We start from the raw sequence: 27,623 nt of genomic DNA, 5'->3' as shown, positions 1-27,623 counted from the left end.
GGTTGCAATTCATTATGGACATTTAGCATCATTTCCCCAGCTGTCCATAAGCCATTAGATCCAATTCAATCATTCTGCTCACTTCCTGTGGATTTTGGTTGTGACTAGTGTGCAGAGTAGTGTTGAATATTTGCAATTGATAACAGAGACCTAAATAGTGTTGACATTTCATTTTAATAAATGTTAGCAAACACACACCATGAGGTTTAATGACAGTGAGTCTGTGCTTATTGTAAGCAATGGAATGTACATGAAGAGTATCAAAGACGTTCATGAACAGCTGCACTGGTGAAATCCTGTAAAACATTGTCTTCGTCTGTCAGCTCATGTTGTGTCTTCAAGTTTATTGGCAGTAAAGGTCATAATTCATTCGGGCTGCCAGTTTAGTTCCAGCTAGTTTGCTGTGGTAGAGCTCATCCATCTGTTTACTCTGAGCCTCAGAGAAATGATTCTTCCAGTCGCCCACCTCGCCTGTTCAAGACAAAACACAAAACATATATGACTAAATCACAAAAGAAATCCTTTTATCTTAAGTGACGCCATGCAAACAAGATGAAAATAAGTGATTGGTTGTTTGATTGATTGATTGATTGACAGCTGGAGTGATTGACAGCTTGAGTGATTAACAGTGTCAGTGATTGACAGCTGGAGTGATTGACAGCTTGAGTGGTTGACGGTGTCAGTGATTGACAGCTGGAGTGATTGACAGCTTGAGTGGTTGACAGTGTCAGTGATTGACAGCTTGAGTGGTTGACAGTGTCAGTGATTGACAGCTGGAGTGATTGACAGCTTGAGTGAATAGCAGTGTCAGTGATTGACAGCTGGAGTGATTGGCAGTTGCAGTGATTGACAGCTTGAGTGATTGACAGTGTCAGTGATTGACAGCTGGAGTGATTGACAGCTTGAGTGATTGACAGCTGGAGTGATTGAAAGTGTCAGTGATTGACAGTGTCATTGATTGACAGCTGGAGTAATTGACAGCTGGAGTGATTGACAAATAGAGTAATTGACAATGTCAGTGATTGACAGCTGCAGTGATTGACAGCTTGAGTGATTGATAGTTCCTATGATTGACAGCTGGAGTGATTGACAGCTGGAGTGATTAACAGCTGGAGTAATTGACAGCTGGAGTGATTGACAGCTGGAGTGATTGACAGCTTGAGTGATTGACAGCTGGAGTGATTGACAGCTAGAGTGATTGACAATGTCAGTGATTGACAGCTGCAGTGATTGACAGCTTGAGTGATTGATAGTCCCTATGATTGATAGCTGGAGTGATTGTCAGCTTAAGTTATTGACAGCTGGAGTGATTGACAGCTGGAGTGATTGACAGTGTCAGTGATTGACAGTGTCATTGATTGACAGCTGGAGTGATTGACAGCTTGAATGATTGACAGCTGGAGTGATTGACAGCTGGAGTGATTGACAGCTGGAGGGATTGACAGCTTGTGCGTAACGTTTACATCATGAAGGGATCTTTTACCTTTTCTGAAAAAAATGCTGCCAAAGTTGCCGTGGGATTTCTGCGAGTTCTCCACCATAGCGCTGAAGGTGCTCTGTCCAGCGATGCTGCTGACCTGCTCATCTGTCAGAGGAAGACTGAAGAACTCCGAGATCTTCTTCACTCCTTCTGGAAGATTCTGGAGGAGCAGCAGAAAGAACGTTTAAGACTCAGATAAGCACATGCAGCACTGCAGTTTTAAAAGACACGCTGTAAAGAAAATCTGTAAAAGCTATGGTAAAAAAAAAAAATGCCATGAATAATAGTGTTGAAGACTTAAAAGTAATGTAAGTGTTTTATGCTAATATACCACATTACATTATTTATAGTGTTGTACATCAGTGTTTTGGTCACACTTTATTATAATGGTCTGTTTGTTGAATTTAAGCTACATTGCATCTACACGCCAACTAATTCTCATTAGATTATAAGTAGACTGTTAGGTTGGGGTTAGTGTTAGTGTAAGTTGACATGTACCTGCAAAGTTTTTTATAGTCAGTTAAATCAGTGTTTCTCAACTGGTGGGTCGCGACCCAAAAGTGGGTCACAGGAACATTTTCAGTGGGTCGCGGACTGTGTGGTCAAAAAAAACAACAACAAAAGTTTAATTTTTTTTAACTTATTTCAAAATAAAAGTCCGGTATAAGCAAAATGTGCGCGACAACCCTACCGTTTGACTTGTGAAATTTAATTTAATTATAGCAACAAATCTGTCGAAGCGCAAGTACGATCCCGAATATGTAAAGTATGGATTTACATATATTGATGACAAAAAAGACTTAAAGCCTCAGTGTCATATGTAGTGAGGTGCTCTCATAAGAGAGCATGTAACCTAAATTAAAACGGCATTTAGAAACCAGACATGTTTTATTAGCAGTTCAGTTTAGTTCAAGGTAACTGAACATTTCCTTACCCTAGCCACTGTTTACAGTATTTGTCGTTTTTACTTTGTAATATTTCTATAATTTGATCTTTTTTTTTAAATGACAGCAATAAAATATTGTTTATTTGTAAGTCTCTGTGAATGTCTTATGATTTATCTGTCACTACTTGTGTATGTTAACAAATAAATAACAACTAATTATAATTCCTAAAATTGTATTATAGTTCCTAAAAATTTGGGTCACGGCTTGATGACCATGTAAAAATGTGGGTCCCATCAACAGTTGAGAACACCTGAGTTAAATGTCTGTTCAAGGAGCAGTATCAGTGGATATTAAGCAGACAGTGTGCTAATACTCAGATGGACCATCAAAATAAAGTGTTACCGTGTTTTGAAGTATTAACATCTACACATTGCACTTTTGACAAAACCACAATTATATGCATGTGGTGATGACATGAGCCATGTAATAAACTAAAGCTCATATCAAACAAGTAGAAAGACACTGATTATATAGAAGAGGCTCTGTGCCATTCACACAACACAAAAACATCATGGTCAAATATGGAAATATACATTTATATCTAGAACAGGGGTGTCAAACTCAATTCCTGGAGGGCCGAAGCCCTGCACAGTTTAGTTCCAACCCTGCTCCAACACACTTACCTGTAGGTTTCAAACAAGCCCGAAGGACTCAATTAGTTTGATCAGGTGTGTTTAATTAGGGTTGGAACTAAACTGTGCAGAGCTGCGGCCCTTTTGGAACTGAGTTTGACACCTGTGATCAAGAACAATAATCTATATATATTCATTCATTCATTTTCTTTTTGGCTTAGTCACTTTATTAATCTGGGGTCGCCACAGCAGAATGAACCGCCAACTTATCCAGCATATGTTTTACGCCGCGGATGTCCAGCTGCAACCCATCACTGGGAAACACCCATACACTCTCATTCACACTCATACACTAGACATTTTTAGCTTACCTAATTCACCTGTACCACATGTCTTTGAACTTGTGGGGGAAACCAGAGCACCCGGAGGAAACCCAGGCCGACATGGGGAGAACATGCAAAAACTCCACACAGAAATGCCAACTGACCCAGCCGAGGCTCAAACCAGCGACCTTCTTGTTGTGAGGCGACAGCACTACCTACTGCGCCACCACATCGCCCTAATCTATATATAACTAGGGTATGAGAGACACTAAAACCTCTTGTTTCAGCACTGGCTTTGCCAAAGTGGTGCAGATGTGATGGGCAGGGTCCACATGTTATGGGCAGGGTCCCAACGACTGTGTCTTAGTCTTTGTGGATGCATTCAGACCAAAGAAACTCGTTTGTTGATCAACTTGTGTGGTCAGTGGCTCACCTATCTACTTCGTTTGCATGCATTGTTAGCCATCTCCACCTTTAGTCACAGCCTCTCCTAAAAACATTATAATAGACAGGGCAACTCTGTCCCAAATTAGACTTGTTTTAGACTTCGGTTAGTCGTGTAGATTTCTTAAAGATGCTGTTTGACTGCAGAACAACCAACACAAAGAATTCTGCTTGAAGCGGGTCTCCTGGACTGGGTTCTCATATTTCCAACACACATGCCAATAAAGTAATGAAGTAAACATTATTTGTCTAAGTGAAGTTTATTTATAAACTAATTTCGAGAGGATCACATGCTTATGATTGATCACAGCTGGTCCTGGCCAATTCATGATTGACCAATCAGACTATTCTTAAGTCACCATAAATCCCCTAAGTTCTATATCACAGCCATCTTCGTCTTGAAGAATCCCCCCTTCCACCCCTACTCCTCCTTTCCTAGATGGGCGGCATGGCGGCCCAGTGGTTAGCACTGTTGCCTCACAGCAAGAGGATCACTGGTTCTACCCTTACCAGGCCAGTCATCTTTTCTGTGCGGAGTTAACATGTTCCCCTCGTGCTCACGTGAGTTTTCCTTGGGTCCCCTGGTTTTCTCCCACCATCCAAAAACATGCAATTTAAGTTAATTGACTAATCCAAATCGGCACCATAGATGTGCTCCTAGTATGTAGATATCTTTTTATAACAATCCCTAATTGTTCATTATCTCAAAACAGCAGGGGAGTTCATGAGAACTACCTGAGCTTAAACTCCTCTCTCGACCTGCAAACGGGAGGGAGCCCTGGGCTCGAGGATCTTATGAGCTTAGCACTGTCTTGCGGCATAACATGCCAAAACGCTTTTTAATCAATCATCAGCTAAATGTGAACTCTTGAATTTAGATGTAACCTAAAACTCTAATGTACATACGCTCTTAAAAATAAAGCTGCTTAAAGGGTTCTTTGGACAACTCTGTCCCAAATTCTGTCCCAATGGTTCTGTAGATGGTTCCCAAATTCTGTAGATGGTTCTTTGAAGAACCATTAACCGCCATGGAATCTTTTCAACTCATATAAGGCCCTAAATGGTTTTTTGCAGCCCCAGCTTCTTTGCACTGTAAAATGGTTCTTTATGTGGTACTGATGAGGAAAAAAAGGAGACTTTAAAAATGTCAAAAAAAAAACAAAAAAAAAACATCGAAATTGAATTGTCATGCAGGGAATTTTGGGAAGGCCAATGTACTGCATGCAGTGTTTCCTCTAGGATTTTTTCCAGCTATGGTGGCAGACTCTGTTAGCCATTTTACACAGATCTACCACTACATGTGGCGTTATTTCATTGACAAATGTCATGGGCGCAGTATTAAGTCGAGATCGCGTTCATGTAATAGCTTACGAGCATGTCAATCTCTGCTTGAGCGCCGGTTTCCTCTATTCGTTCACAAAACTTTTTGCGCGCCCTCAAATATACGCTGCTCAGGTACAGATTTTCTTGTACGCCCTCAAATATACGCTGCTCAGGTACAGATTTTCTTGTACGCCCTCAAATATACGCTGCTCAGGTACAGATTTTCTTGTACGCCCTCAAATATACGCTGCTCAGGTACAGATTTTCTTGTACGCCCTCAAATATACGCTGCTCAGGTACAGATTTTCTTGTACGCCCTCAAATATACGCTGCTCAGGTACAGATTTTCTTGTACGCCCTCAAATATACGCTGCTCAGGTACAGATTTTCTTGTACGCCCTCAAATATACGCTGCTCAAGTGCAGATTTACTTGCGCCCCCTCAAATAAACGCAGTTGAAGTGCAGATTTTCTTGCGCTCCCTCAATTATACGCTGCTCAAGTGCAGATTTACTTGCGCCCCCTCAAATAAACGCAGTTGAAGTGCAGATTTTCTTGCGCTCCCTCAATTATACGCTGCTCAAGTGCAGATTTACTTGCGCCCCCTCAAATAAACGCGACTGAAGTGTGATTTAGTGCATTTATGTAGCGAGTATGTCTCCAACATTTATTAGATTTGCTAGGAATATTTCTGAATGTCTCCGATAGACTTGCGGAGCCGACCGCGGCATCAATGTGTCCTGAAGTAAAGTGAAACGACTATTAACTCCAGCAAGATAAAGTCATTATATGCAGAGCCACAGACCTTTATCCTTAAATAAAGTATAATTATGGAAACTGTGTTCATCATAACCGAAAGCAAAGCCGTGTTTGCTGGCCTCACGCATCACGCACCTGTCAGTCAGTCAGCACGTCATCTTAAAGGGTTAAACAGAACGCACAGCACTACTACGGTCACAGAAAAGTTTGAGCTATTATTATTCACTTACCTTTAAATACGTTTTCGGTGCAATTTTTAACCCGCTATTTAAAAAACTACCGAATATTTTGAATAAGAAGCTGTGATGTAGCCGTGGTTGGATGATTTTTGGTGTGGCGCCCTGCCACAGAAGAAGGAATGTAGCAGAAACCATGGTATGGTGATTCAGCGTGTATATTATTGAAACTACTTTTACCTAGGCTACGGATTTTTTATTATAGCACTTAAACATTTGTTTACAGTTGAAATCAGACATTTTTATGATCCGCATGAAGCATTTGTTGATTAGTCTGCATGCACAAATACTTATTGATGACTTGTAAGACTAATGACTTTACAAACAGTTACCTGTTTGAGATCCTCATACATCACGATCATCACGTTCGGGTCGTCTATCCGTTTCTCCCAGGCGAGAGCGTGATCAAAGTAAGAGCCCCAACTAACTGAGAAACAGACATGCATAATCATTATTTTAATATATTCATCAAAATAATATTTATCTGTCACGGCTCATAGTCATGTTTTCCTCACCATCACCAGTCATGAAGTCAGAGAAGAACTTGTCCCAGGACTCTGCGTTGGGCAGAACTGGGTTTTTGTTCATGAAATGGTAATATGAGACCAGCGTGTCTTTCGGGTTTCTGAACACCACAAGAATCTGAGGAGATAGGGGAAATTAGAGAATTTGAGTTGTATTATATCGTCACCTTGGAATTATAAGGTTCTATCTAAGTTCTGAATGATTTTGAGATATTGAGCTTTAAAGTTTTTGCAATCCATATAGCAAACAATATGTGTGTAACAGTTCTCTTTCATACATTAACATGACAGAGACCCTAAGGGTTCTCTGAATGCAAATGATCAAAGTTCTCGTACATTTCCAAATTGGAGTAAATAAACCACTTCTCATTCTGAAAAGTCATTTTCCACTTGGAATTATAAAGTTATATTTGGCAGATCATTCGTTGAAGCATTACTTTTCAGAAAATACTATCAAAAATATATAGTTGGTGCTGTAACAATATGTTGATACTTGAGAAAATTACATTTTTGCTTTCTATAACATTTATTTCATGTTGTAGGATGAATTTGTTTACTTGTTCAAACTTAACATACAAAGCTGTGTTAAATATTTTATGCAGTGCAGATGTTAATTTTATGTAATTAATATGGTCATAATTATTAAACTTTATGCTTTATATGAATTATTAAATTATATTTACTGAATTTTATGCTATATTTGTTGAATTATATGCCCCATGAATTAAATTAAGTATTTGCCCTTCAAGGCTTAATATTAAATTTAAAGACTTTAAAAGAAAACCGACAATGAGCAAATGAGTTTATAAACACTGAAAAGTGTTTCACTGACTTTATATACACAAATAAAAATATTGTACATTTTAATATATCAGTTTTGGAAAAATATTTCGTTTCTATTTCAACAGTGTAAAATTTACCATTTAATCTAAATGTCAAAAAATGCTTCTAAGTCATCTCATCTCAATTTGTGTGCTGTAGCGTTATTTAGCCGACTCTGATTTTGTGTGACTTTTGGATTTCTTTCTGGTCTTTCCTGCTGGCAATGGAGCAGTCCGGCAAAATGACAAAGAAAGCTGATCCTGATTGGTCCTCGTGCATGCATTAAAAATGCTGATTGGCTCACAGAAAGAACCTTATAGAGGCAAGCTAGAGTTCAACTTTGTAGGTAAACCGTTTTTGTTTTTTAAATAAAAGTCTTAAAATGTAAAAAATGTATAAAAACACATCACATAATGTAAATAACTTGTCATTTAATAAGAATATGTCAATAACTCAATTTTGACAAAAATGTCAGATAGAACTTTATAATTCTAAGGCGACACTGTATTTTTTCAAAATTATATAACAAATGTGTAATGAATATATACAGTTGAAGTCAGAATTATTAGCCCCCTTTGGGTTTTTTTCCTTTTTTAAATATTTCCCAAATGATGTTTAACAGAGCAAGGAAATGTTCAAAGTATGTCTTATATTATTTTTTTCTCTTCTGGAGAAAGTCTTATTTGTTTTATTTCGGCTAGAATAAAAGCAGTTTTGTTTTTAATTTTTTAAACAGCATTTTATGGTCAATATTATTAGCCCCTTTAAGCTAGATTCATTTTCAATAGTCTACAAAACAAACCATCGTTATACAATAACTTGCCTAATTACCCTAACCTGCCCTAAGTGTCTTGAACAATATCTAGTCAAATATTATTTACTGTCATCATGGCAAAGATAAAATAAATCAGTCATTAGAGATGAGTTATTAAAACTATTATGATAATAAATGTGTTGAAGAAATCTGCTCTCCGTTAAACAGAAATTGGGGGAAAAAAATAAACAGGGAGGCTAACAATTCTGACTTCAACTGTATGCAAGATGTGTTTAGTACTTGCAGATCTTGCTTGCTTTTAATGTAGTGTCACATGATTTGATCTCATGGATGTGACTCAAAGTTTAATCTCGTTGCTACTGACCTTTGGTTTCTTAGTAAAGAAAGTAGCAGGCATGTTGTCAGGGTGTAGATGAGTTCCCAGAAGCCTCGGTGGAGGCATTTGTGCCATTTCCTGTAAAACAAACAGTGTGGAACTGTAATAATACACGTGCATAGATGTTTTTGTGTGTTCAGGGTAAATATTTCCAGATTGCTGGGTTGTTTGTGCTGTTTCTGACCTCTTGAACAGTTGGAGGTAGAAACTCGACCAGAGGAGGCCTTTCAGGAGGCTTCTCATCTTTACCAGTGGAAGCGTTAATGATTTTACGCAGGACCGCCACCATCCAGTTAAACCCTGTTGGAAATCAGTCACAGAGACATTTAGGTTAATAAAGTAAGAGCAGCAAAATGAGGGAAGTGAGCCTTGTCAAGTATGGTTTTACCCATACTCAAAATTGGTCTAAAAAGTAAGAGCATACACACACAAACACACACAGAGCATACACAGTAAGCAGCTATTGCTTCCAGCACCCAGGGAGCAATTAGGAGTTATGTGCCTTGCTCAGGGGCACCTTAGCTGGGCATCGAAGCTGGAAAGAGTGCAGTTTGCTCCCTCCTTCCCTAATTTTGACTATCTTTCAGACAACGTTTTCATTACAAGTCCAACTTCCTAACCATAGATATTAAAACTAGATGTTGTCTACTGGAAGGAATGCGTCAATAGAGCCACCATTTTAGTACAGGGTAGCTCTCCTTCTAAATGAATGTGCGTTCAAGGTGCAGTGGAAGACTGGCTATACAGAGCCAGAGATATTCAGTTGAAGTTCGAATTATTTGCCCCCCTATGAATTATTTTTTTTCTTTTTTTTTTTTTAATATTTCCAAAATGATGTTTAACAGAGCGAGGAAATTTTCACAGTATGTCTGATAATATTTTTTTCTTTTGGAGAAAGTCTTATTTATTTGATTTTGGCTAGAATAAAAGCAATTTTAAATTTTTTAAAAACCATTTTGGGGACAAAATTATTAGCCCCTTTAGGCAAATTTTTTTTTTGATAGTCTACAGAACAAACCACTGTTATACAATAACCTGCCTAATTCCCCTAACCTGCCTAGTTAACCTAATTAACCTAGTGAAGCCTTTAAATGTCACTTTAAGCTGTATAGAAGTGTCTTGAAGAATATCTAGTCAAATATTATTTACTGTCATCATGACAAAGATAAAATGAATCAGTTTAGTTTAAAACGCCGTGTAGTTTACGAAATTAATAAAATCCTGCTACTGCAGTAACCAATGCAACATTATTACTTCTGCAGTTCTATCGGCCCAACCTGCTGAATTAACTCGATTTAATAGATTTTTATTCAGCATATGAATAATGTTTTAGTTTTGTATTAATTTCTCATATTAATATTTAGTAAATATACTGCAAGCTGAAATCTCGCCGGTGTTTCTGGTTAAAAAGTGGGGCGGACTGGCCATCTGGCAATTCTGGCAAATGCCAGAAGGGCCAGACCATTTTTTAAATGTGGGCCGGTGTGCTATTTTTATTTTTTAATTTTTGTTATATGTATTGTTTTTACACGCAGGCAGCTTTTATCTCTTGCAAGATGTATGATGATGATGATAGTAATAATAATAATAAATGTTAAGCATTGGCCCAATCGGCAATGGCCGGCTGGTTTCGAAAGGGACCGACCCAATCAGAGGTTACGTAGACGTAATCAAAATCTGGCAAGAATGTCAAGCAAACAGTAAGAGCAACACAAGCTAACTGTCAGAGATGGACCATAAAAAAAGGAAAGGCGAAAAATTGAAAAAGAAAATTGCTCCAAAATCAGATGCTGCCAAATGCATGAAATTAACTGAAATAGTCTCGAAAGGGGGCAGCGCAGTGGGTAGCACTGTCGCCTCACAGCAAGAAGGTCGATGGTTTGAGTCTTGGCTGGGTCAGTTGGTGTTTCTGTGTGGAGTTCGCATGTTCGGGCTTCCTCTCAGTTTCCCTCACAAGTCCAAACACGTGCTATAGGTGAATTGGGTATCCGCTGTGTAAAACATATGCTGGAATAGTTGGCGGTTCATTCCGCTGTGGCGATTCCAGATTAATAAAGGGACTAAGCCGAAAAGAAAATGAATGAATGAAATTATTGCATGTATAAATTTGTTATAAACGGGTTGTTTTTCTTCCACTCACATACATTAAATGTTTAAATATCTATTACATATGGTACTGTTTATATTATTTCACCATCTGTACACTAATATAAGTAGTGAATGTGCGTGTCTGTGGATGGGGCTGTGTGGGTGTGGTAATGTGGGCTAGTGTGGCTACAGTGCCAGGGCTAATTTTTAGTCCCAGTCTGCCCCTGAGTGGTTATAAGGTCTTAAAATGTATGGAAAGAATCTTTAAAAAGGTCTTAAAAGGTTGAATTGCACTCTGTGATTCATGTATTTACTCTGTTAAAAACACATTCTTGCACATATTCAGTCCAGTTCAGCAATTTACACAAGTGTTTGACTGTGAATGCACAGAATTGCGTCACTCTTTTGTGTCTAGTATTGCAGTGTGTGTTGACTGAGCATGACTTGACAAATACTGTGTGTAAGAAGAGCATTAATGTCATGCTTTACAAAGCATCAGATTTCAAGAGTCAGCTCATTCATGGAAAACATTAGATTGAGATTTGCATTAAAGGCAGAATGTGTGACTTTCAGTTGCCATGCAGGAACGTTTACAAGAGACATGCTCTGACACAAGAACGTTACGCAACTAACTAACATGCAACCTGAGTCCACTGTCAGCAGTTACACACAGCCACGTCTCACACACTGCTTTACTCACCACATTTAGGATACGCAACCAGAATGAGATCATCCTCTCTGGCCTGCAGGTCTTTTAACTTGTCCAGGGTCTCTGGTGGACTGAGAACAGTCGAGTACAGGATCCCGTCCCGCCTGTAGAGCTTGTCTTCATCCTTCATCTTCGCCGCTGTCTCCATTCTGGACTTCATTTGGCTCATGCTGGCTGGTTGATTGTAGTTCTGTGTGTTCAGATTTGCAGAAGAACACTCGCAAGAACAAACACACACACACACACCGAGTATTTATGCTGTAGTTGAGGAAGGAGTGTGTTGTAGATCCGCCCTCTTTCACAGGCTCGCGTGAGAATTATCCATTTCCTGAGGGCCCCACACACACACACACACACACACACACACGCACACACACACACACACACACACACAAACACACACATTCTTTCTCTCTCTCTCTCTCTCTCTCTCTCTCTCTCACACACACACGCACACACACACACACACACACACATTCTTTCTCTCTCTCTCTCTCTCTCTCTCTCTCTCACACACACACACACACACACACACACGCAGCTAGTTTTCCTGAAAAGCTGGTTTTGGCAGAGGTGCAGGGTAGAGTTCATCTGTAGTCAGTTCATGGCGCTCAGCTTCTGCTCTGTTGAACTCAATATCCTCTTTACATTATAAGATCTCAGTCTAGTTTCATTCATTCATTTTCCTTCAGCTTAGTCCCTTTATTTATCATGGTTCAACACAGTGGAATGAACCGCCAACTAATCCAGCCTGTGTTTTATGCAGCTGCAACCCAGAACTGGGAAACACACTCATTCACACACTCATACATTATGGCCAATTTAGTTCATCAATTCCCCTATAGCACATGTGTTTGGACTGTGGGGGAAACCGGAGAACCCGGAGGGAACCCACACCAACACGGGGAGAACATGCAAACCCCATACAGAAATGCTAACTGACCCAGCCGAGGGTCGAACCAGAGACCTTCTTGCTGTGAGGTCACAGTGCTAACCACTGAGCCATCGCACCGCCCAGTCTAGTTTTAAAACTGCTTTATTTTTATTATTAATTACTGGTAGCTACAAATTATTCATTCATTCATTTTATTTTAACCTTAGTCCCTTTATTAATCCAAGTTTGCAACAGTGGAATTAACCGCCAACCTATCCAGTATATGTTTTATGCAGTGGTTGCCCTTCTAGCTGCAACCCATCACTGGGAAACATCCATACACACTCATTCACACACATACACTACGGTCAATTTAGCCTACCTAATTCAACCATACCACACTCTTTGGACTTGTAGGGGCACCCGGAGTGGTAGTAATTATGATTATGCATTATTTTTATTCAGACTTTCTCGGTACAGCCAGTTGCTGCTTCTTGATTTGTGCCTTTTAGCCATAATAGTTTAAGTTGCAAATGGTCCTGTTTAATATTTTACATTTAATAGAATGCATAATATATATATTTTTAATTTGCTGTAGTAAATTTGTTATACTTGTAAATAAAACTACAATTATTGGAGCAAATTTACTTACTATATATATATATATATTAGGGATGTAACGGTATCAGAATTTCACGGTACGGTAATACCTCGGTATGAATGTCACGGTACGGTATTTATTGAATCATTTACAGGAAAAAACAAAACTTATGAAAATACTCCAAAAAAGTGCCAAAAGTGTCAATGACATACAAATTAGCCATCTATCTGTAAGCTTTGAAACAGGAACTTCAATTTTAATAACAAAAAATTATTAAACCATGTAAAAAAAATAAAGTTTCAATTTAGTATTGTTGAAAACTCATCACATTCAACATTTAATCACACTCAGCCCATCTACCCAGATCAGAGCTCTGCTAGTCGGACTTCTCATCAAGCATCTCCCGCTGGATCTAATCTCACTATATTTATTAAACGGGATATTTCATTTATCTAGTTGTCTTTATCTAACGACATATTCCCTGACTTTGGGCATTGGAATCTATTACTTGTTCTCAGGTAACGCGTTTTGGCTGAGCGCAAAGATAAGTTAATGATTAATGTAACCACGTACATTCTGTATATTGACTGATCGCTTGCCTTTATTTCCTATAATGTATAAACTTATTGTATGTTATACTTTTAAAATGGCCATTATCGATTCTTAAAACTGATACTCAGCAAAAGAGAGGCTGTGTTTCGTATTTTCACTGAAATTGAAAGGAGGCAGTTGTTATCGGCTCTGTTTTGTTATAAATATCCACACAGTGAAGATGACGCTCATATATGCAGCACGGCGCCTCAACATTTCTGCTGTCTAAGTTGCTAATATTAAAATGAAAATAGGCAGTTCCTTAAATCATGTTTACATTTTATTGTTGAGAAAGTGAAACAACGAAGCCAGGGTGATGTGAATGAAGTTATAAAGTACACTGTTCCCTTTGAAGATTTACCCGTGTCCTCGGTATAGTCTGCTTTTCCATATCAAACTGAGAAGAAGAGATGCAGCCTTGATCAAACTTGCGAAGTCTGAACTTACACAGAGAAGATGCAGGACTGAACTGTGCGTGTTAGGCTACTTAATATTCAGGAAAAGCCCCAATCAGAGAGGCAAACGTCTGCAGCCCCGCCTCCGTTTTAGATGTCTCCGTTTTCCATCATCCACAATGAGACGGAGCTGCAGCGTTTCAAGAATGAAAACGGCCTCTCCAGCGTTTTCGAAACGCTCCGTTTTCGGCGCTCGAGAACTCCGGCGTAGTGTGGACGGTTGGCGTAACCGTAGCAAAACTTATGCGTTTTCAAACTAAAACGCATTAGTGTTAACGGGGCCTTAGAGTTTTCCAGCTCTTTTCATCCCCGCTTCTAGCAGCACACTCCATTTCCGCATTACTGGATCTGTAGCGACAACAGACCGCAAGGGCTGATGGTCTAGCATGGGCTGATGGCAATTGTAGTTTTCGCTATCTCCCGTTCGCTTCATTCGCCTGAGCAAATTTTCTCAGAAGACCTATAGTTTTACCGAGTCATGCGACTTCGGTAATATCGAAAAAAATTAATATTGCGGTATGACGGTATTTACAATACCGTTACATCCCTAATATATATATATATATATATATATATATATATATATATATATATATATATATATATATATATATATATATATATATATATGCAGGGCTTTACATTAACACTCGCCAAATACGGGTACATTTCAGCTCTGGCGGGTTAGACAGACGCCTCCACTGGCCACTTTGGCTGGTTGGAAATCATTTTTTTCAGGGTTCGACAATAAGCATGGTCCAATATGCATTTAAATGTGATCTTAGAATCGAGAAGCAACACGACTGGCAAAAATAACTGTGTTCCCGCGAGCAAAACAGCAAAAAAGAAGGTAAATACCGAATGAGAGGATGATCACTCGCGCGCACATGTGATGTGATGCATGCAAATGTTTTTTTTTGTTTTTTTTTTAAGAAAAGTTTTGTTGAATGTAAAAGTGCTTCTATAAAGCTATATTTTCCTTGTTTTTGATGCATTAAAAATTGTGGCTAAGAAATACTTATTCGGTTTGGTCAGAGATAAATTTGGTAAATCCTTAATTTTGAGCCCTGAAAAGTCGTGTGAAAATAAACTGATTGCATTGCGACACAACCCATTTCCTTATACACACTGAGCAAGCTAATACACAACACACACAAGAAAATAAATGAATGACAAGACATGTGGACATAACACAACATCAAAATCAAGTCATTTTAGTATGTCAAAATCAAATTTATGAATAGGTTTTCCCAACAAGAAAAGTGTGGCTAGTGAAAATGGCGAGTGGCTAGTAATGTTGGAAATTTACTAGCCACAGTGGCTGGTGATCAAAAAAGTTAATGTCAAGCCTTGTATATATGTACAGCTGAAGTCAGAATTATTAGCTCCTGTTTGACATTTTTTTTTACATTTCCCAAATGATGTTTACCAAAGCAAGGACATTTTCACAGTATGTCTTATAATATTTTTTATTCTGGAGAAAGTCTTATTAGTTTTATATCGGCTAGATACAGAAAAGCAGTTTTTAATTTTTTAAACACCATTTTAAGGTCAAAATTATTAGCCCCCTTAAGCTATATATATATATATATATATATATATATATATATATATATATATATATATATATATATATATATATATATATATATATATATATATATATATTTAGTCCTTTTATCAATCTAGGGTCGCCACAGCGGAATGAACTGCCAACTTATCCAGCATATGTTTTACACAGTGAATGCCTTTCCAGCTGCAACCCAACACTGGGAAACATCAATACACTCTAGCATTCACACACATACACTCAATTTAGTTCACACTGTTTTTTTAGGGAGGTCATTACATTCATTATAATTGTTTCACAAAAGAACTTGTGCTTGTAAAAGCTACTATGATGAAAATGAAGTCTTTTAGTTTCATGAATAAGTGAAACTGCAGTTAAAGCCTTTTAATATGCAAAACTGCCCTGAAAAAGTGATTCACAACCATTAGTTTCAGTGGTCAGTCTGTAGATATTTCTGATGTGCACTGCATTTACTAACAAAGTTTTCATGATACCAATTATATGCTTATTTTATAAATCTATATAGGAGCAATTAAGTTTTCAACAATATATGGAAACAGTTTCTGGGTTTTTTTTTTTTTTTTTTTTGGGATGAGCAAGTATTTTACAGTACTTTAAAATACTTAAAAATGTCTCTGTCAATGTTTTTAAATTATTCAATGTGATTTCCCAAAGTCACACAAGTGGCAATTTCACATCTGTCACATCCATAACAGAGAGATGTCACATCTGTAACAACACTTTTTCCTCATAAATGTGAAAATATTAAATTAAATAAAATCAATGATTTGTGTTTTATAGAGAGCCGACTCTTATCCTTTTGATTATCATTGTTTCTTTTGGGTTGTGCAGTTTAGTTCACAGGATTTCTACAAAGTATGCATTCTGTGAAGCCGCAGATTTAAATTTTTTTTTTTTTTACGTCACATCCATAACGCATGTTTATTTTCCACATTTACAGTACAAAACATTGATTGATATGTTTCTGGTCTCTTAACTCTGTGGTTGTTTGTTCTGGAAAATAGTTTTAATATAATGTTAACATATGCTTTCTATGCGAATTTATGTTTTGTGTTTTTACTGCAAACGTCACATCCATAATGCTGGAATTGCTCATATACAAAGTAGGAGAGTTACGGTGGTGTAGTGAGTAGCGCTGTGGCCACACAGCAAGAAAGTCGCTGGATTGAGCCCCAGCCGGGTCACTCAGGTATTCTGTGTGGAGTTTGCAGGTTCTCCCTGTGTTGGCGTGGGTTTCCTCCGGGTGCTCTGATTTCCCCCACAAGTCCAAACACATGCACTATAGGGCAATTGGTTAAGCTAAATTGTCTGTAGTGTATGTTTGTATGTCTTGGTTCTCCAGAATGGGGGTTAAACATCGGGCTAACACTTCGCCTCATAAATAATTTAATGTTACAAAACACCAGCATGGTGCGGCTAAATATCAACTTCAATATAAACAGCCCATGGGTCTGTTCTTCGTACATGGATTACTTAATTAGCTGGATTTGAATATTGATGATTTGACATGATCCACGATTGTTTCGTTCTTCAAAACTGATCCGAGACTTGTTGTTATAGCAACAGTTCTGGTAGCTCAAACCTGCTAGGGTGCAGCTCATTTCATATAAACAGGATTAGATTGGGTCAGTTCAAGCAAAGATAATACTAAAAGTATGTGCCGAATGCTGATAATTTTTTACTGTAGTTATATACACTTGGGAAAATAGTAAATATTTTTAAATATATATATATATATATATATATATATATATATATATATATATATATATATATATATATATATATATATATATATATATATATATATATATATATTAGGGATGCAACAATACAGTTAGCCCATGGTTTGATACATACCTTGGTTTTTTTAACATGGTTTTCGGTTCGGTTCTCATGGCTTGACACGTGTTTTTTTTTTTTTATTCTATAGGCAATAGGAACAGTAAGAGGTTAAGGAGAAAATCAAAAAATAAATAAATAAATATCAGCTTTGATATAAACAGCCCTGGTTGTAAGTATATAGGCAAAGTAGAGAAAAGGTTTAATGTTCATCACAATATTTTGCATACATTTATACAGTACAATAGTACCACATTGTGCTTAATCCTCAATCTTTTTAATATTACTTGTTTATGAAGTTTGTTTTCCCAAAGATGGGTTGCAGCTGGAAGGGCATCCACTGTGTAAAACATGTGCTGGATAAGTGGGCGGTTCATTCCGCTGTGGTGACCCCTGATTAATAGAGGGACTAAGCTGAAAAGAAAACGAATGAATGAATGGAATTGAGATTTCACAAATTCCAGGTTCAATCACAAGCAGTGACAAAACAAACGCAAAAAAAGTGTCGAATTTTCCTTTATAAACTTAATTTTACAAGTAATTAAAAATAAAAGGCTAGTAACACTAATTTAAACAACTGTATATCTTGTTTTTTGAGTAAACATTTTGTAATCAAGCATTTAGTGCAGCTTTTACTAACGCTTTTATTAGTGTCTGTTAACTAGTCACTAATAAACTAATAAATAAACTAATAATATTAGAGAATATTACACACACACCCATTTCAAGATGAGATTATGAGAGAACAACATACAGTTTTCATTATCACTCTGTTGTGAAATATAGCATCTATATCACTCCTGATTTGTAATATCATCTTTGATAAACGTCTATATGGTTCTGGCGGAGTAAGCATGAGGTCAGCAGTTTCTGTGAGCAGAAGTTCCAGTGTTTGTGTTGTGATGTCAGATAGGAGTGTGTGAGATTACTGTATCTACAGTAGATCTATAGTAGATGCTGCACCTTTGTTTTGATAGTTATTATACGGCTGAAGTATTTTTTTGTCTTCTGTACAGGTCATTTGTTTTCAAGTCCTGCTGTAAAAGGCTGTGACCATGATGTGAATTTCTCATTGGTTATTTAACGTGTGATAATACTGGTAAAACCAGAATCACCAGGGACAGGGCTGCTTTAAGAGAGTCATCATTGTGTGTGTGTGTGTGCGTGCGTGCGTGCGTGCGTGCGTGCGTGCGTGTGTGTGTGCGTGTGTGTGGGCCCACTACATCAATTAAAATGCTCCCCATCTGTACACACCCTTGAATATGACTCCCATTCTATAAAAGCACAAAAGCCATAAATAGGAAATAACGAGAGTTGACAAATTAAAAACTAAAATTTATTTTATTTATTATTATGATAAAATTATAATCCACACTAGAAATGTGGGTGCCTGTGTGTTTTGATGGAGCCTTATAAATAGTGAACATAACAAAAACTGCCTACTGACGCACACAGTTAATGTTGATTAATAAAATAAAGATAAATAATAAAAGCAATGTGTCAGAGACCCTAAAAAATGTTTAACTCAACAATGAGATATCAAACGTAGCTAACAGCTTTTACATTGTCAATCAAATGAACTTAAACAGTTAAAAATGCAACAAATGTTTCAGCCCGAACTACAAAACTAAATGTAAAAAAAAAAAGTTGCTTACGTTGCACACTAGTTTGGTCATGTATAAATATCATTATATTAACCATATTGTATAAATATTATTGTCACTATAAGCCTACATCATGCTGACGATTAAAAACACAATGTCATGATATCTCATGCGCTTGTCTTCTGACCGAGTGCATCTTAAAATACATGACTGACACTCCTCATAGAGCTTGAGAAGCAGACACTCTTTATCATTTGTAAAATAAAGAGTTGCCGGTTAAGGAAACAGCAGGAGGAAGTTGCCGCGGCCGTGGTGCAGATTAAAAGTTAAAAAACAGTAGATTTATATGGACAGATAGGTAACTAGATAGAATAGACAGGAATATATTGATCTGTGCTCCTCTGCAGGGCGCAGACAGAAAGGCCTAAGAAACAGGCGTGACTCTCGACTATTCTGACAAATACACACCTAGGTTACACAGAGCCCAACATGGAAGTTTGTGATTGGGTCAGCCCAATGTCAATAAAGAAAAGAACCAATGGGCTGCAGATTATGTCACACGGCCGCTCTGTCCGGAAAAGAAACATCTTACTTTCAGAGCGTGACAGCTCACAGGAGCATGACAGCTCGTCAATCACTTAGGGAGAAAAACATGACAGTCTGCTGAGTGTTTTATGGGCCGATCAGATCATAAGAAGATGATCAGCCCGGCCCAAAAATTACGCCGACCCAGCGGGAAACTGCCCATTCTGCCCTGGCCACAACAGGAGAAAATAAATAAAATAAATAAAAACTGCGTTAATTGCGTTAATTTTTTTAATGCGTTAATTATTTCATATTGCATGCGTTAGCGCGTTAATTTGGCAGCACTAATATATATATATATATATATATATATATATATATATATATATATATATATATATATATATATATATATATATATATATATATATATTTTTTTTTTTATACATACTTACTTACTACCAGGGCTGTTTATATCGAAGTTGATATTTAGCCACACCATATTGGTGTTTTGGAACAACCCCCAACCTGGAGAACCAGCACATACCACACAAACACTACAGCCAATTTAGTTCATCAATTCCTCTATAGAGCATGTGTATGGACTGTAGGGGGAAACCCACACCAACACGGGGAGAACATTCAAACTCCACACACAAATGCCAACTGACCCAGCCTGGGCTCGAAACAGTCACCTTCTTGCTGTGAGCACTACCCACTGCGCCTCCGTGACACCCTTATGTAGATGTGTTTGTGTGTGTTATGTATTTGTATTTGTAGTCTTAAATAGAAATACATGTGTTTTTTTTATGGATTTTTATATCATATTTTATAGCATTTATTATTTGAAATACTTTGATAAATATTTTTAATATTATAAATATTTTTATTGCTATATATTACTATAAAGTTACCATAAAATACAAACGTGTTTAAAAAGTAATCACATATGAAATATTACATATTATTATATAACATTAATTTTTTTAATGTATTTATTTATAAAATGTTGTCATAATGATTACACGAAAAAAACTGAAGAAAATTTGTAAACTTTATTTGTTTTTATATGATCATAATGTAAAGCTAAAATTAGTTTTTGTTTACGTGTGTTTTTGTGTGTATGTATATGATATAATAATATATTAATATATATTTGGAATATATTGATTAAAACAAATAATAATAGTATAAAAATTATTTATAAAATTATAAATTTTTTTATATATATATTTAAAATACTGAACTATGTGTGGGTGATGCAGTGGCACAGCAGGAAGGACGCTGGTTTGAGCCTCGGCTGGGTCAGTTGGCGTTTCAGTGTGGAGTTTGCATGTTCTCCCTGCGTTCACGTGGGTTTCCTCCGGGTGCTCCGGTTTCCCCCACAGTCCAAACACATGCGCTATAGGGGAATAAACTAAATTGGCCATAAAGTGAGAATGAGAATATATGGGTGATTCCCAGTGCTGGGTTGCAGCTCGAAGGGCATTGGCTGTGTAAAACATATGCTGGATAAGTTGGCGGTTCATTCCACTGTGGTGACCCTAGATTAATAAGGGTACCAAGCCGAAATTAAAATAAATGAATGTACTCTGTGTGTCTGTGTGTGTGTGTGTGTGTGTGTGTGTGTGTGTGTGTGTGTGTGTGTGTGTGTGTGTGTACTGGATATGTGCATGCAGAGAGTGACCACTTGATGTCAGTATTGTTCAAAGCAAATTCATCATTGTTTTCTTCACGCTTGTGATGTTGGGATTTCCAGCTCGTATCACAATCATCACAGCTTCATACAATCACACAAATCATAGCATTAGTAACTGATATGTGTTCAAATCACCAAACCCTCACAATTAATAAGTAGCAATACAGCATCATTTCCTTGTTCGTACTCTAGTTCAATCTCACATGATGCAATATTGAGTTTGGTCAACTATGCATTGATCAACTGCATATGTAACAGTGTGTGTTGGACAGTGTCTCACGTACAGTATAGATCATGTACATCCCATAGTGCTGGTCCAGGCTGAAGGATGCATGAGTTTAATCCCCTCTTTGGGAATTATCGGGGCGTTTTCCATCTGCCGGAGCTGGAGGAGCAGTCAGTGTCTGGAGCTGCACTGGACCAGTGTTAAGCAGCTTTCAGACGAGAGAAGCCTCCATCTGCTGGACACACTGACCACGAGACCTTTACTATAGTAAACCCTGGAGGTGTGTAGTACTTGAGCAATCCGCAAGCTGACATTATGGAGTGTGCAAAACAACAACTAAAACTAGTCTTGAGAGTTTGGCATTGACTGGGTGTTTACACTGCAAGTCTTAAAGGGACAGTTCACCCAAATGTGAAAACTTATTTACTTACAGCTCACTTGATTCAAACATTTTTGAGTTTCTTTCTTTTATTAAACATAAATGAAGATATTTTGAACAATGTTTGAAATCTGTAACCATTGACTTCAATTGTATATGTTTTTTTTTTCATACTATGGAAGTCAATGGTTACCGGTTTTCAGCATTCTTCTAAATATCTTTTTTTTTGTGTTCGACAGAAGAAATAAATATATAAAGGTGTGACAGCACATTCGAGGAAGTAAATAATGAGTAAAATTTAGTATATAGTATTTGTTTTTCATACTACAGAAGTCATTCTTTTAAGTGTCTTATTTTGTTTTTGACAGAAGATAGAAACAAAGGTTTAAAAGCACATTAGGGAAAGTAAATAAAAAAAGTAAATTTTGTATGTATCATTTGCTTTTCCTACTATAGAAGTTCAATGGTTACCGGTTTTTAGCATTCTTGTTAATATCTTCTCTTGTTGTTGACAGAAGAAACAAGTAAAGGTTAGAAAACACATTAGGGAAAGTAAATGAGTAAAATTTAGTATAGTATTTGCATTTCATACTACAGAAGTCAATTGTTACCAGTTTTCAGCATTCTTCTAAATATCTTCTTTTGTGTTCGACAGAAAAAAGAAATAAAGGTGTGACAGCACATTAGGGGAAGTAAATAATGAGTAAATTTTAGTATATAGTATTTGTTTCTCATACTACAGAAGTCAATTGTTACCAGTTTTCAGCATTCTTCTAAATATCTTCTTTTGTGTTCGACAGAAAAAAGAAATAAAGGTGTGACAGCACATTAGGGGAAGTAAATAATGAGTAAATTTTAGTATATAGTATTTGTTTTTCATACTACAGAAGTCAATGGTTACCTGTTTTCAACATTCTTCTAAATATCTTCTTTTGTATTTGACAAAAGAAGCAAACAAATAAAGCACATTAGGTTGACAGCAGAAAGAAACGAATGATAGTGTGAAAGCACGTTAGGGAAAGTAAATAATAAGTAAATTTTAGTATATATTAATTTTTTCCTACTTTGGAAGTCAATGGTTACCTGTTTTTAGCATTCTTCTAAATATCTTCTTTTGTATTTGACAGAAAAAAACTAACAAATAAAGCAAGCGTCTTAGGGAAAGTAAATAATGAGTAAATTTTAGTATATATACTATTTGCTTTTCCTACTATAGAAGTCAATGGTTACCCGTTTTTAGCATTCTTCTAAATATCTTCTCTTGTGTTCGACAGAAGAAACAAATAAAAGTGAGAAAACACATTAGGGAAAGTAAATGAGTGAATTTTAATATACAGTGTTTGCTGTTTCATACTAGAGAAGAATGATAGTGTGAAAGCACGTTAGGGAAAGTAAATAATAAGTAAATTTTAGTATATATTAATTTTTTTCCTACTTTGGAAGTCAATAGTTACCAGTTTTCAGCATTCTTCTAAATATCTTCTTTTGTATTTGACAAAAGAAGCAAACAAATAAAGGTGTGAAAGCACATTAGGGGAGGTAAATAATGAGTTCATTTCAGTATGTAGTACTTGTTTTTCCTACTATAGAAGTCAATGGTTACCAGTTTTCAGCATTCTTCTAAGTATCTTATTTTGTGCTCAACAAAAACAATGAAGGTGTTTTACCATGGTTTTAATGATATTAAGTCTGCCAGAAAAGTCTTTTTACTTTAAATATTTCAGGGTTGCCTCCACAGAGAGCGTGTTTGTCTGGTCTGGTCTGGCGGCGGCTGCTGTTTAGTTGTAGTTTCATGCACTCGTCTGCCTGATGGTTCTGGACAGAATTCCTGTTTCAGCAGCATCTGGAACAGATGCACAGCACACCCACAACATCTTCACATGGCTAAGGGTTAAAAATAGATTCCAAAATACAACAGTGAGCAAAAATACTACAGATAGGGACAAAAGGCATTGTGTTATTTATTGAAACAGTACAGCTCTGTAATATTTGATCATTTTTGTGTCATCTGTCATGTCTTAATTTAATGCATTACAATTAATGCAGAATTTAACTTAAATTAAATTAGTATGCTTGTATTTACAAACTTATTCCCTAATGGTAATTGTTAATGCAACAGTCATTTAAAAATAACACACACACAGTGTGATTAGAGTAAAAGTATCTGTTTTGAATATTACTATGAGTATATTGCTCAAAGTATGAGTATAAAGTAGCCTTTTAAGAGTACTCAAGAGTAGTGAGTATCATGCTGTGAAAAGCTGATGCATATTCATGTAATTTGTAAATGTGTGCAAACGTAACATTCTGTAGTGCATTTAGTCATTGCTTGAGCCAGACGGAATCTGCCGACTTTTCTTTTTTATTTTTTTGCTATTTCTGCTGAGAATTTTGGTAAAAGTCTGCGGATTTCTGTGGAGTTATTTTGAGAGTATCATAACTAAAGCCCTAAAATGTGAAATAAAAAAATGAAATCTTTTAACTTTTATTTGATATTAAAAATGATTAATTATTTTCGTTTTATTGATTTTTGAGTCTGAATGAACATTTATTTTAAAAAATCTTTTATTTAGAAAAATGACCGTATTCTCGCCTTACATCTCGGTCACTTGAGCATCAAAATTTAACCCAGAGGCTAGCAAAATGAGTAGAAACTGCAGCACGATGCACTTGCGTATTCCAGGTGTACCCAGTTGAAAACATCTTAACTTTTCAGCTCCGCGAGTCACGTGATCAAGTTGTCAAATTGTACAAATATGAATATGCCTCGTTTTCGAACTGTGCTGTGCTGTAGCTGCTTAATTTGGCCTACTACGCTACTTTATTTCAATAATGGTCATTTTGGTGGTACTTGGAGAGACAATTTTTTTTGGGGTGGTACTTGGTGAAAAAAGTTTAAGAACCACTGACTTAGAGGGTTTTGCATCTGAACTCTTATTACACTCACACACACACACACACACATCTGGGCAAACAACACTGTGGGCTCTATTTTGACGATCCATGCGCAAAGTGCAAAGCGCAGGGTGCAAACACATTCAGGGCGTGTCAGAATCCACTTTCGCTAATTTAAGGACTGAAAAATCCGCTTTGCGCCGTGGTTCATGGTCTAACAGGGTTGAGCTTATTCTCATAATGAGTTATAGGTGTGTTTTGAGAATAAACCAATCAGAGTCTCATCTCCCGTTCCCTTTAAAGGAGACAGGTGCGTCGCGCCATAGCGCATTTGCTATTTACATGACGGACTTTGTAAGTGGAAAAACTGAACACTTCACTAGAGAGAAAACAGTTAAACAGAGCATCTGCAGCACGAGAATGAGAGATAAATGATCTACTTTCACTTTCGCTCTCGTGGATAGGGAAACCTTGTACGCACAGACATCCATTAGCCTTTACATAGTTAATTTTGTTTGTTAAGTGCAAAGATTTGTTTCAAAACTATTTTTAAATTCAGTTCTAATTTCCAAATAAATGAACAATAATAATGAAGTGTGGTCAGAAAACTGAGTTATATCCTAAAACACATGCTGTGCCCCATATGGTCTAAAACCTGACAGGTGGGCAAATCTAAGCTTGTTTTTAATAAAACAAATATAAATATAGATATAATAAATAATACTGCTAATAATAACATTATACAAAAGCAAATAGTCATGAATAAACTGAAAAAGCCTCCCGAGATGAAGAAAGCATGAAGGCAGTAATTTTTCATATTTATGTAGGCTAGAAAATAATGTTTTGTTATATTTTAATCCTTCATATTTATATCCTATATATATCCTTAATATTTTGATTCTTTTTCATTTGTAGAGATATTTGCATATTGCTCTACGTCTTGTGTATATTAAGCAGTGTGTATGCGAGGCGCACATCTAACGCGCTCTGCGCTGGACTTTAGACCGGCTTTGTTTTGGTCTATTGAAAAATCTATTATAGTTTCTCAAAATAGCAACGGGCCAGCAGTGCGCCTCAGAACGCCTTCCTTTTTAGACCAGAACACCTATGGGTGCACATATGAGCGCTAATGCATTTGCTATTTAAACAGCGTGGCACCAAAACGTCAAACAGACTCTTGCGCAAAGCTGAAACTAGAAAACAACAATTGCGTCGCGCCTTGCGCCACATTGCGCCAGGGCCCTATATCTTTAGACATTAAAAATAAAGTATGACAATTAGAATAAAACAAATAATTAAATTAAATTAGTTATATACATAATAGTAATGTATATCTATTATAATATACTATTGTGTTTGTCTAACATATTTTAAAAGACGTTTAACCTACTTCAGCTTAATCTAAGATGGCTCCTTTTTAATTTCTGAAGGAATATAAGTGCTGTTTGCCTGTGTAGCTGCTTTTTAGGCTGGTTAGGTTTATTAAGTGCTTATTGTGTTGCTAATGTTCATTCTTGTGTGTTTTTCTGCTCTATAAGCTCATGTAGCTTTTGTTCCTATTGCCTTTTGTATGGCGACAGGCTTCATTAGATCCATTTTCTTCCCCATCATCCCCCCCTGCGCCGCAGTCAGCGGTCTGTCCATGTTAAACTCTCCTCATATACGTTGTTCAGGCTCGCTGAGCATTATAGCGTGTTATTTTTAGCCTCCAGTGATTACAGGACTCCCATGCGCTACATGTTTTCAAACAGTAAACGGAGCGGCGCTCAGATTAAACAGCATCTCGTTCTACAGCGGACGGGATTATTGCATAATGTCGTATAGACTTTCAGTCGCTGGGACTAACGTTGGATTCCTGCATATTATTTTAGTGCAAATCCTTGTAATCTAGTATCCAGTGGTTTTTTCGACCGGTGGAGAGCGGCCCGAAAGTGGGTCACAGGTCTGTCCTGACAGCAGGGACTAAAACAGTTGTTAACGCAGATAATAAATGCAACTAACCATATAATTGTGCATAGTTAGTCGGGCTCTATCCTTTCTGTGATGCGGAAAACCAGAACGGAATCACGGAGATCCACATGGAGACCAATAAATTTAAAGTAGCGCTGAACAACTGGGGCAAGGCAGTGGCGCAGTAGGTAGTGCTGTCGCCTCACAGCAAGAAGGTCTCTGAGTTCGAACCTCGGCTCAGTTGGCGTTTCTGTGTGGAGTTTGCATGTTCTCCCTGCCTTCGCGTGGGTTTCCTCCGGGTGCTCCGGTTTCCCCAACAGTCCAAAGACATGCGGTACAGGTGAATTAGGTAGGCTAAATTGTCCGTAGTGTATGAGTGTGTGTGTGAATGTGTGTGGATGTTTCCCAGAGATGGGTTGCGGCTAGAAGGGCATCCGCTGTGTAAAAACTTGCTGGATAAGTTGGCGGTTCATTCCGCTGTGGCGACCTCGGATTAATAAAGGGACTAAGCCGACAAGAAAATGAATGAATGAATGAGCGCTGAACAACTGTGTGTATGTGAAACTGCAAAGTGAAGGGATAGTTCACTCAAAAATAAAACTGATGTTAATTTAGACCCTAATTGTCACCGACTCGGTCCCGGTCATTCCCCTCGCTGGCCAGCAGAGGCCACCATCTCGGGACTTTTAGCATTACATCATCCATCTACACTGATTGCGCATACACCTGATCTGAATCATGTTAACGACCCACGTACCTCATATAAGCCGCACTCAAACACTCAGTCAGTGCGAAGTCTTGTTCAGCCCCGGCCAGCACTACTGAGCGTTATATACAGCCTGATCTCTTGTGTACGACTCCAGCCTGTCTCTTACTTTGCTTCGCCTTCTGCCTGCCCACGACCCACGCCTGATATACGGACTCTGATTCTCGCTGCCTGCCCTCGACCCACGCCTGATACACGGACTCTGATTCTCGCTGCCTGCCCTCGACCCAAGCCTGATACACGGACTC

General features: G+C 37.4%; 2 protein-coding genes and 1 long non-coding RNA gene across 6 annotated transcripts in view; 1 reads left to right on the top strand and 2 right to left on the bottom strand.

Moving 5' to 3' along the window:
* LOC147841917 (uncharacterized) overlaps positions 1–27,623 on the top strand; it is a 202,366-nt gene that overhangs the window by 38,020 nt on the left and 136,723 nt on the right. The gene's annotated exons all lie outside the window — the stretch shown is intronic.
* The window catches only part of traf3ip2b (TRAF3 interacting protein 2b), an 872,991-nt gene that overhangs the window by 762,010 nt on the left and 83,358 nt on the right, over positions 1–27,623 (bottom strand). The window lies entirely within an intron of this gene.
* On the bottom strand, positions 156–11,661 carry sult6b1 (sulfotransferase family, cytosolic, 6b, member 1). The gene is given in 7 exon segments (NM_214686.3): positions 156–471; positions 1,484–1,640; positions 6,416–6,510; positions 6,599–6,725; positions 8,569–8,658; positions 8,765–8,880; positions 11,369–11,661. Coding segments are annotated over 7 exon segments (891 nt in total). The 5' UTR covers positions 11,547–11,661; the 3' UTR covers positions 156–343.

The sequence above is a fragment of the Danio rerio genome, chromosome 11 (genome assembly GCF_052040795.2).
Source record: "Danio rerio strain M-AB ecotype USA chromosome 11, GRCz13ab, whole genome shotgun sequence".
Lineage (NCBI taxonomy): Eukaryota > Metazoa > Chordata > Actinopteri > Cypriniformes > Danionidae > Danio > Danio rerio.
The sequence above is the reverse complement of the archived record's forward strand: the minus strand, read 5'-3'. Positions and strand labels throughout refer to the sequence as shown.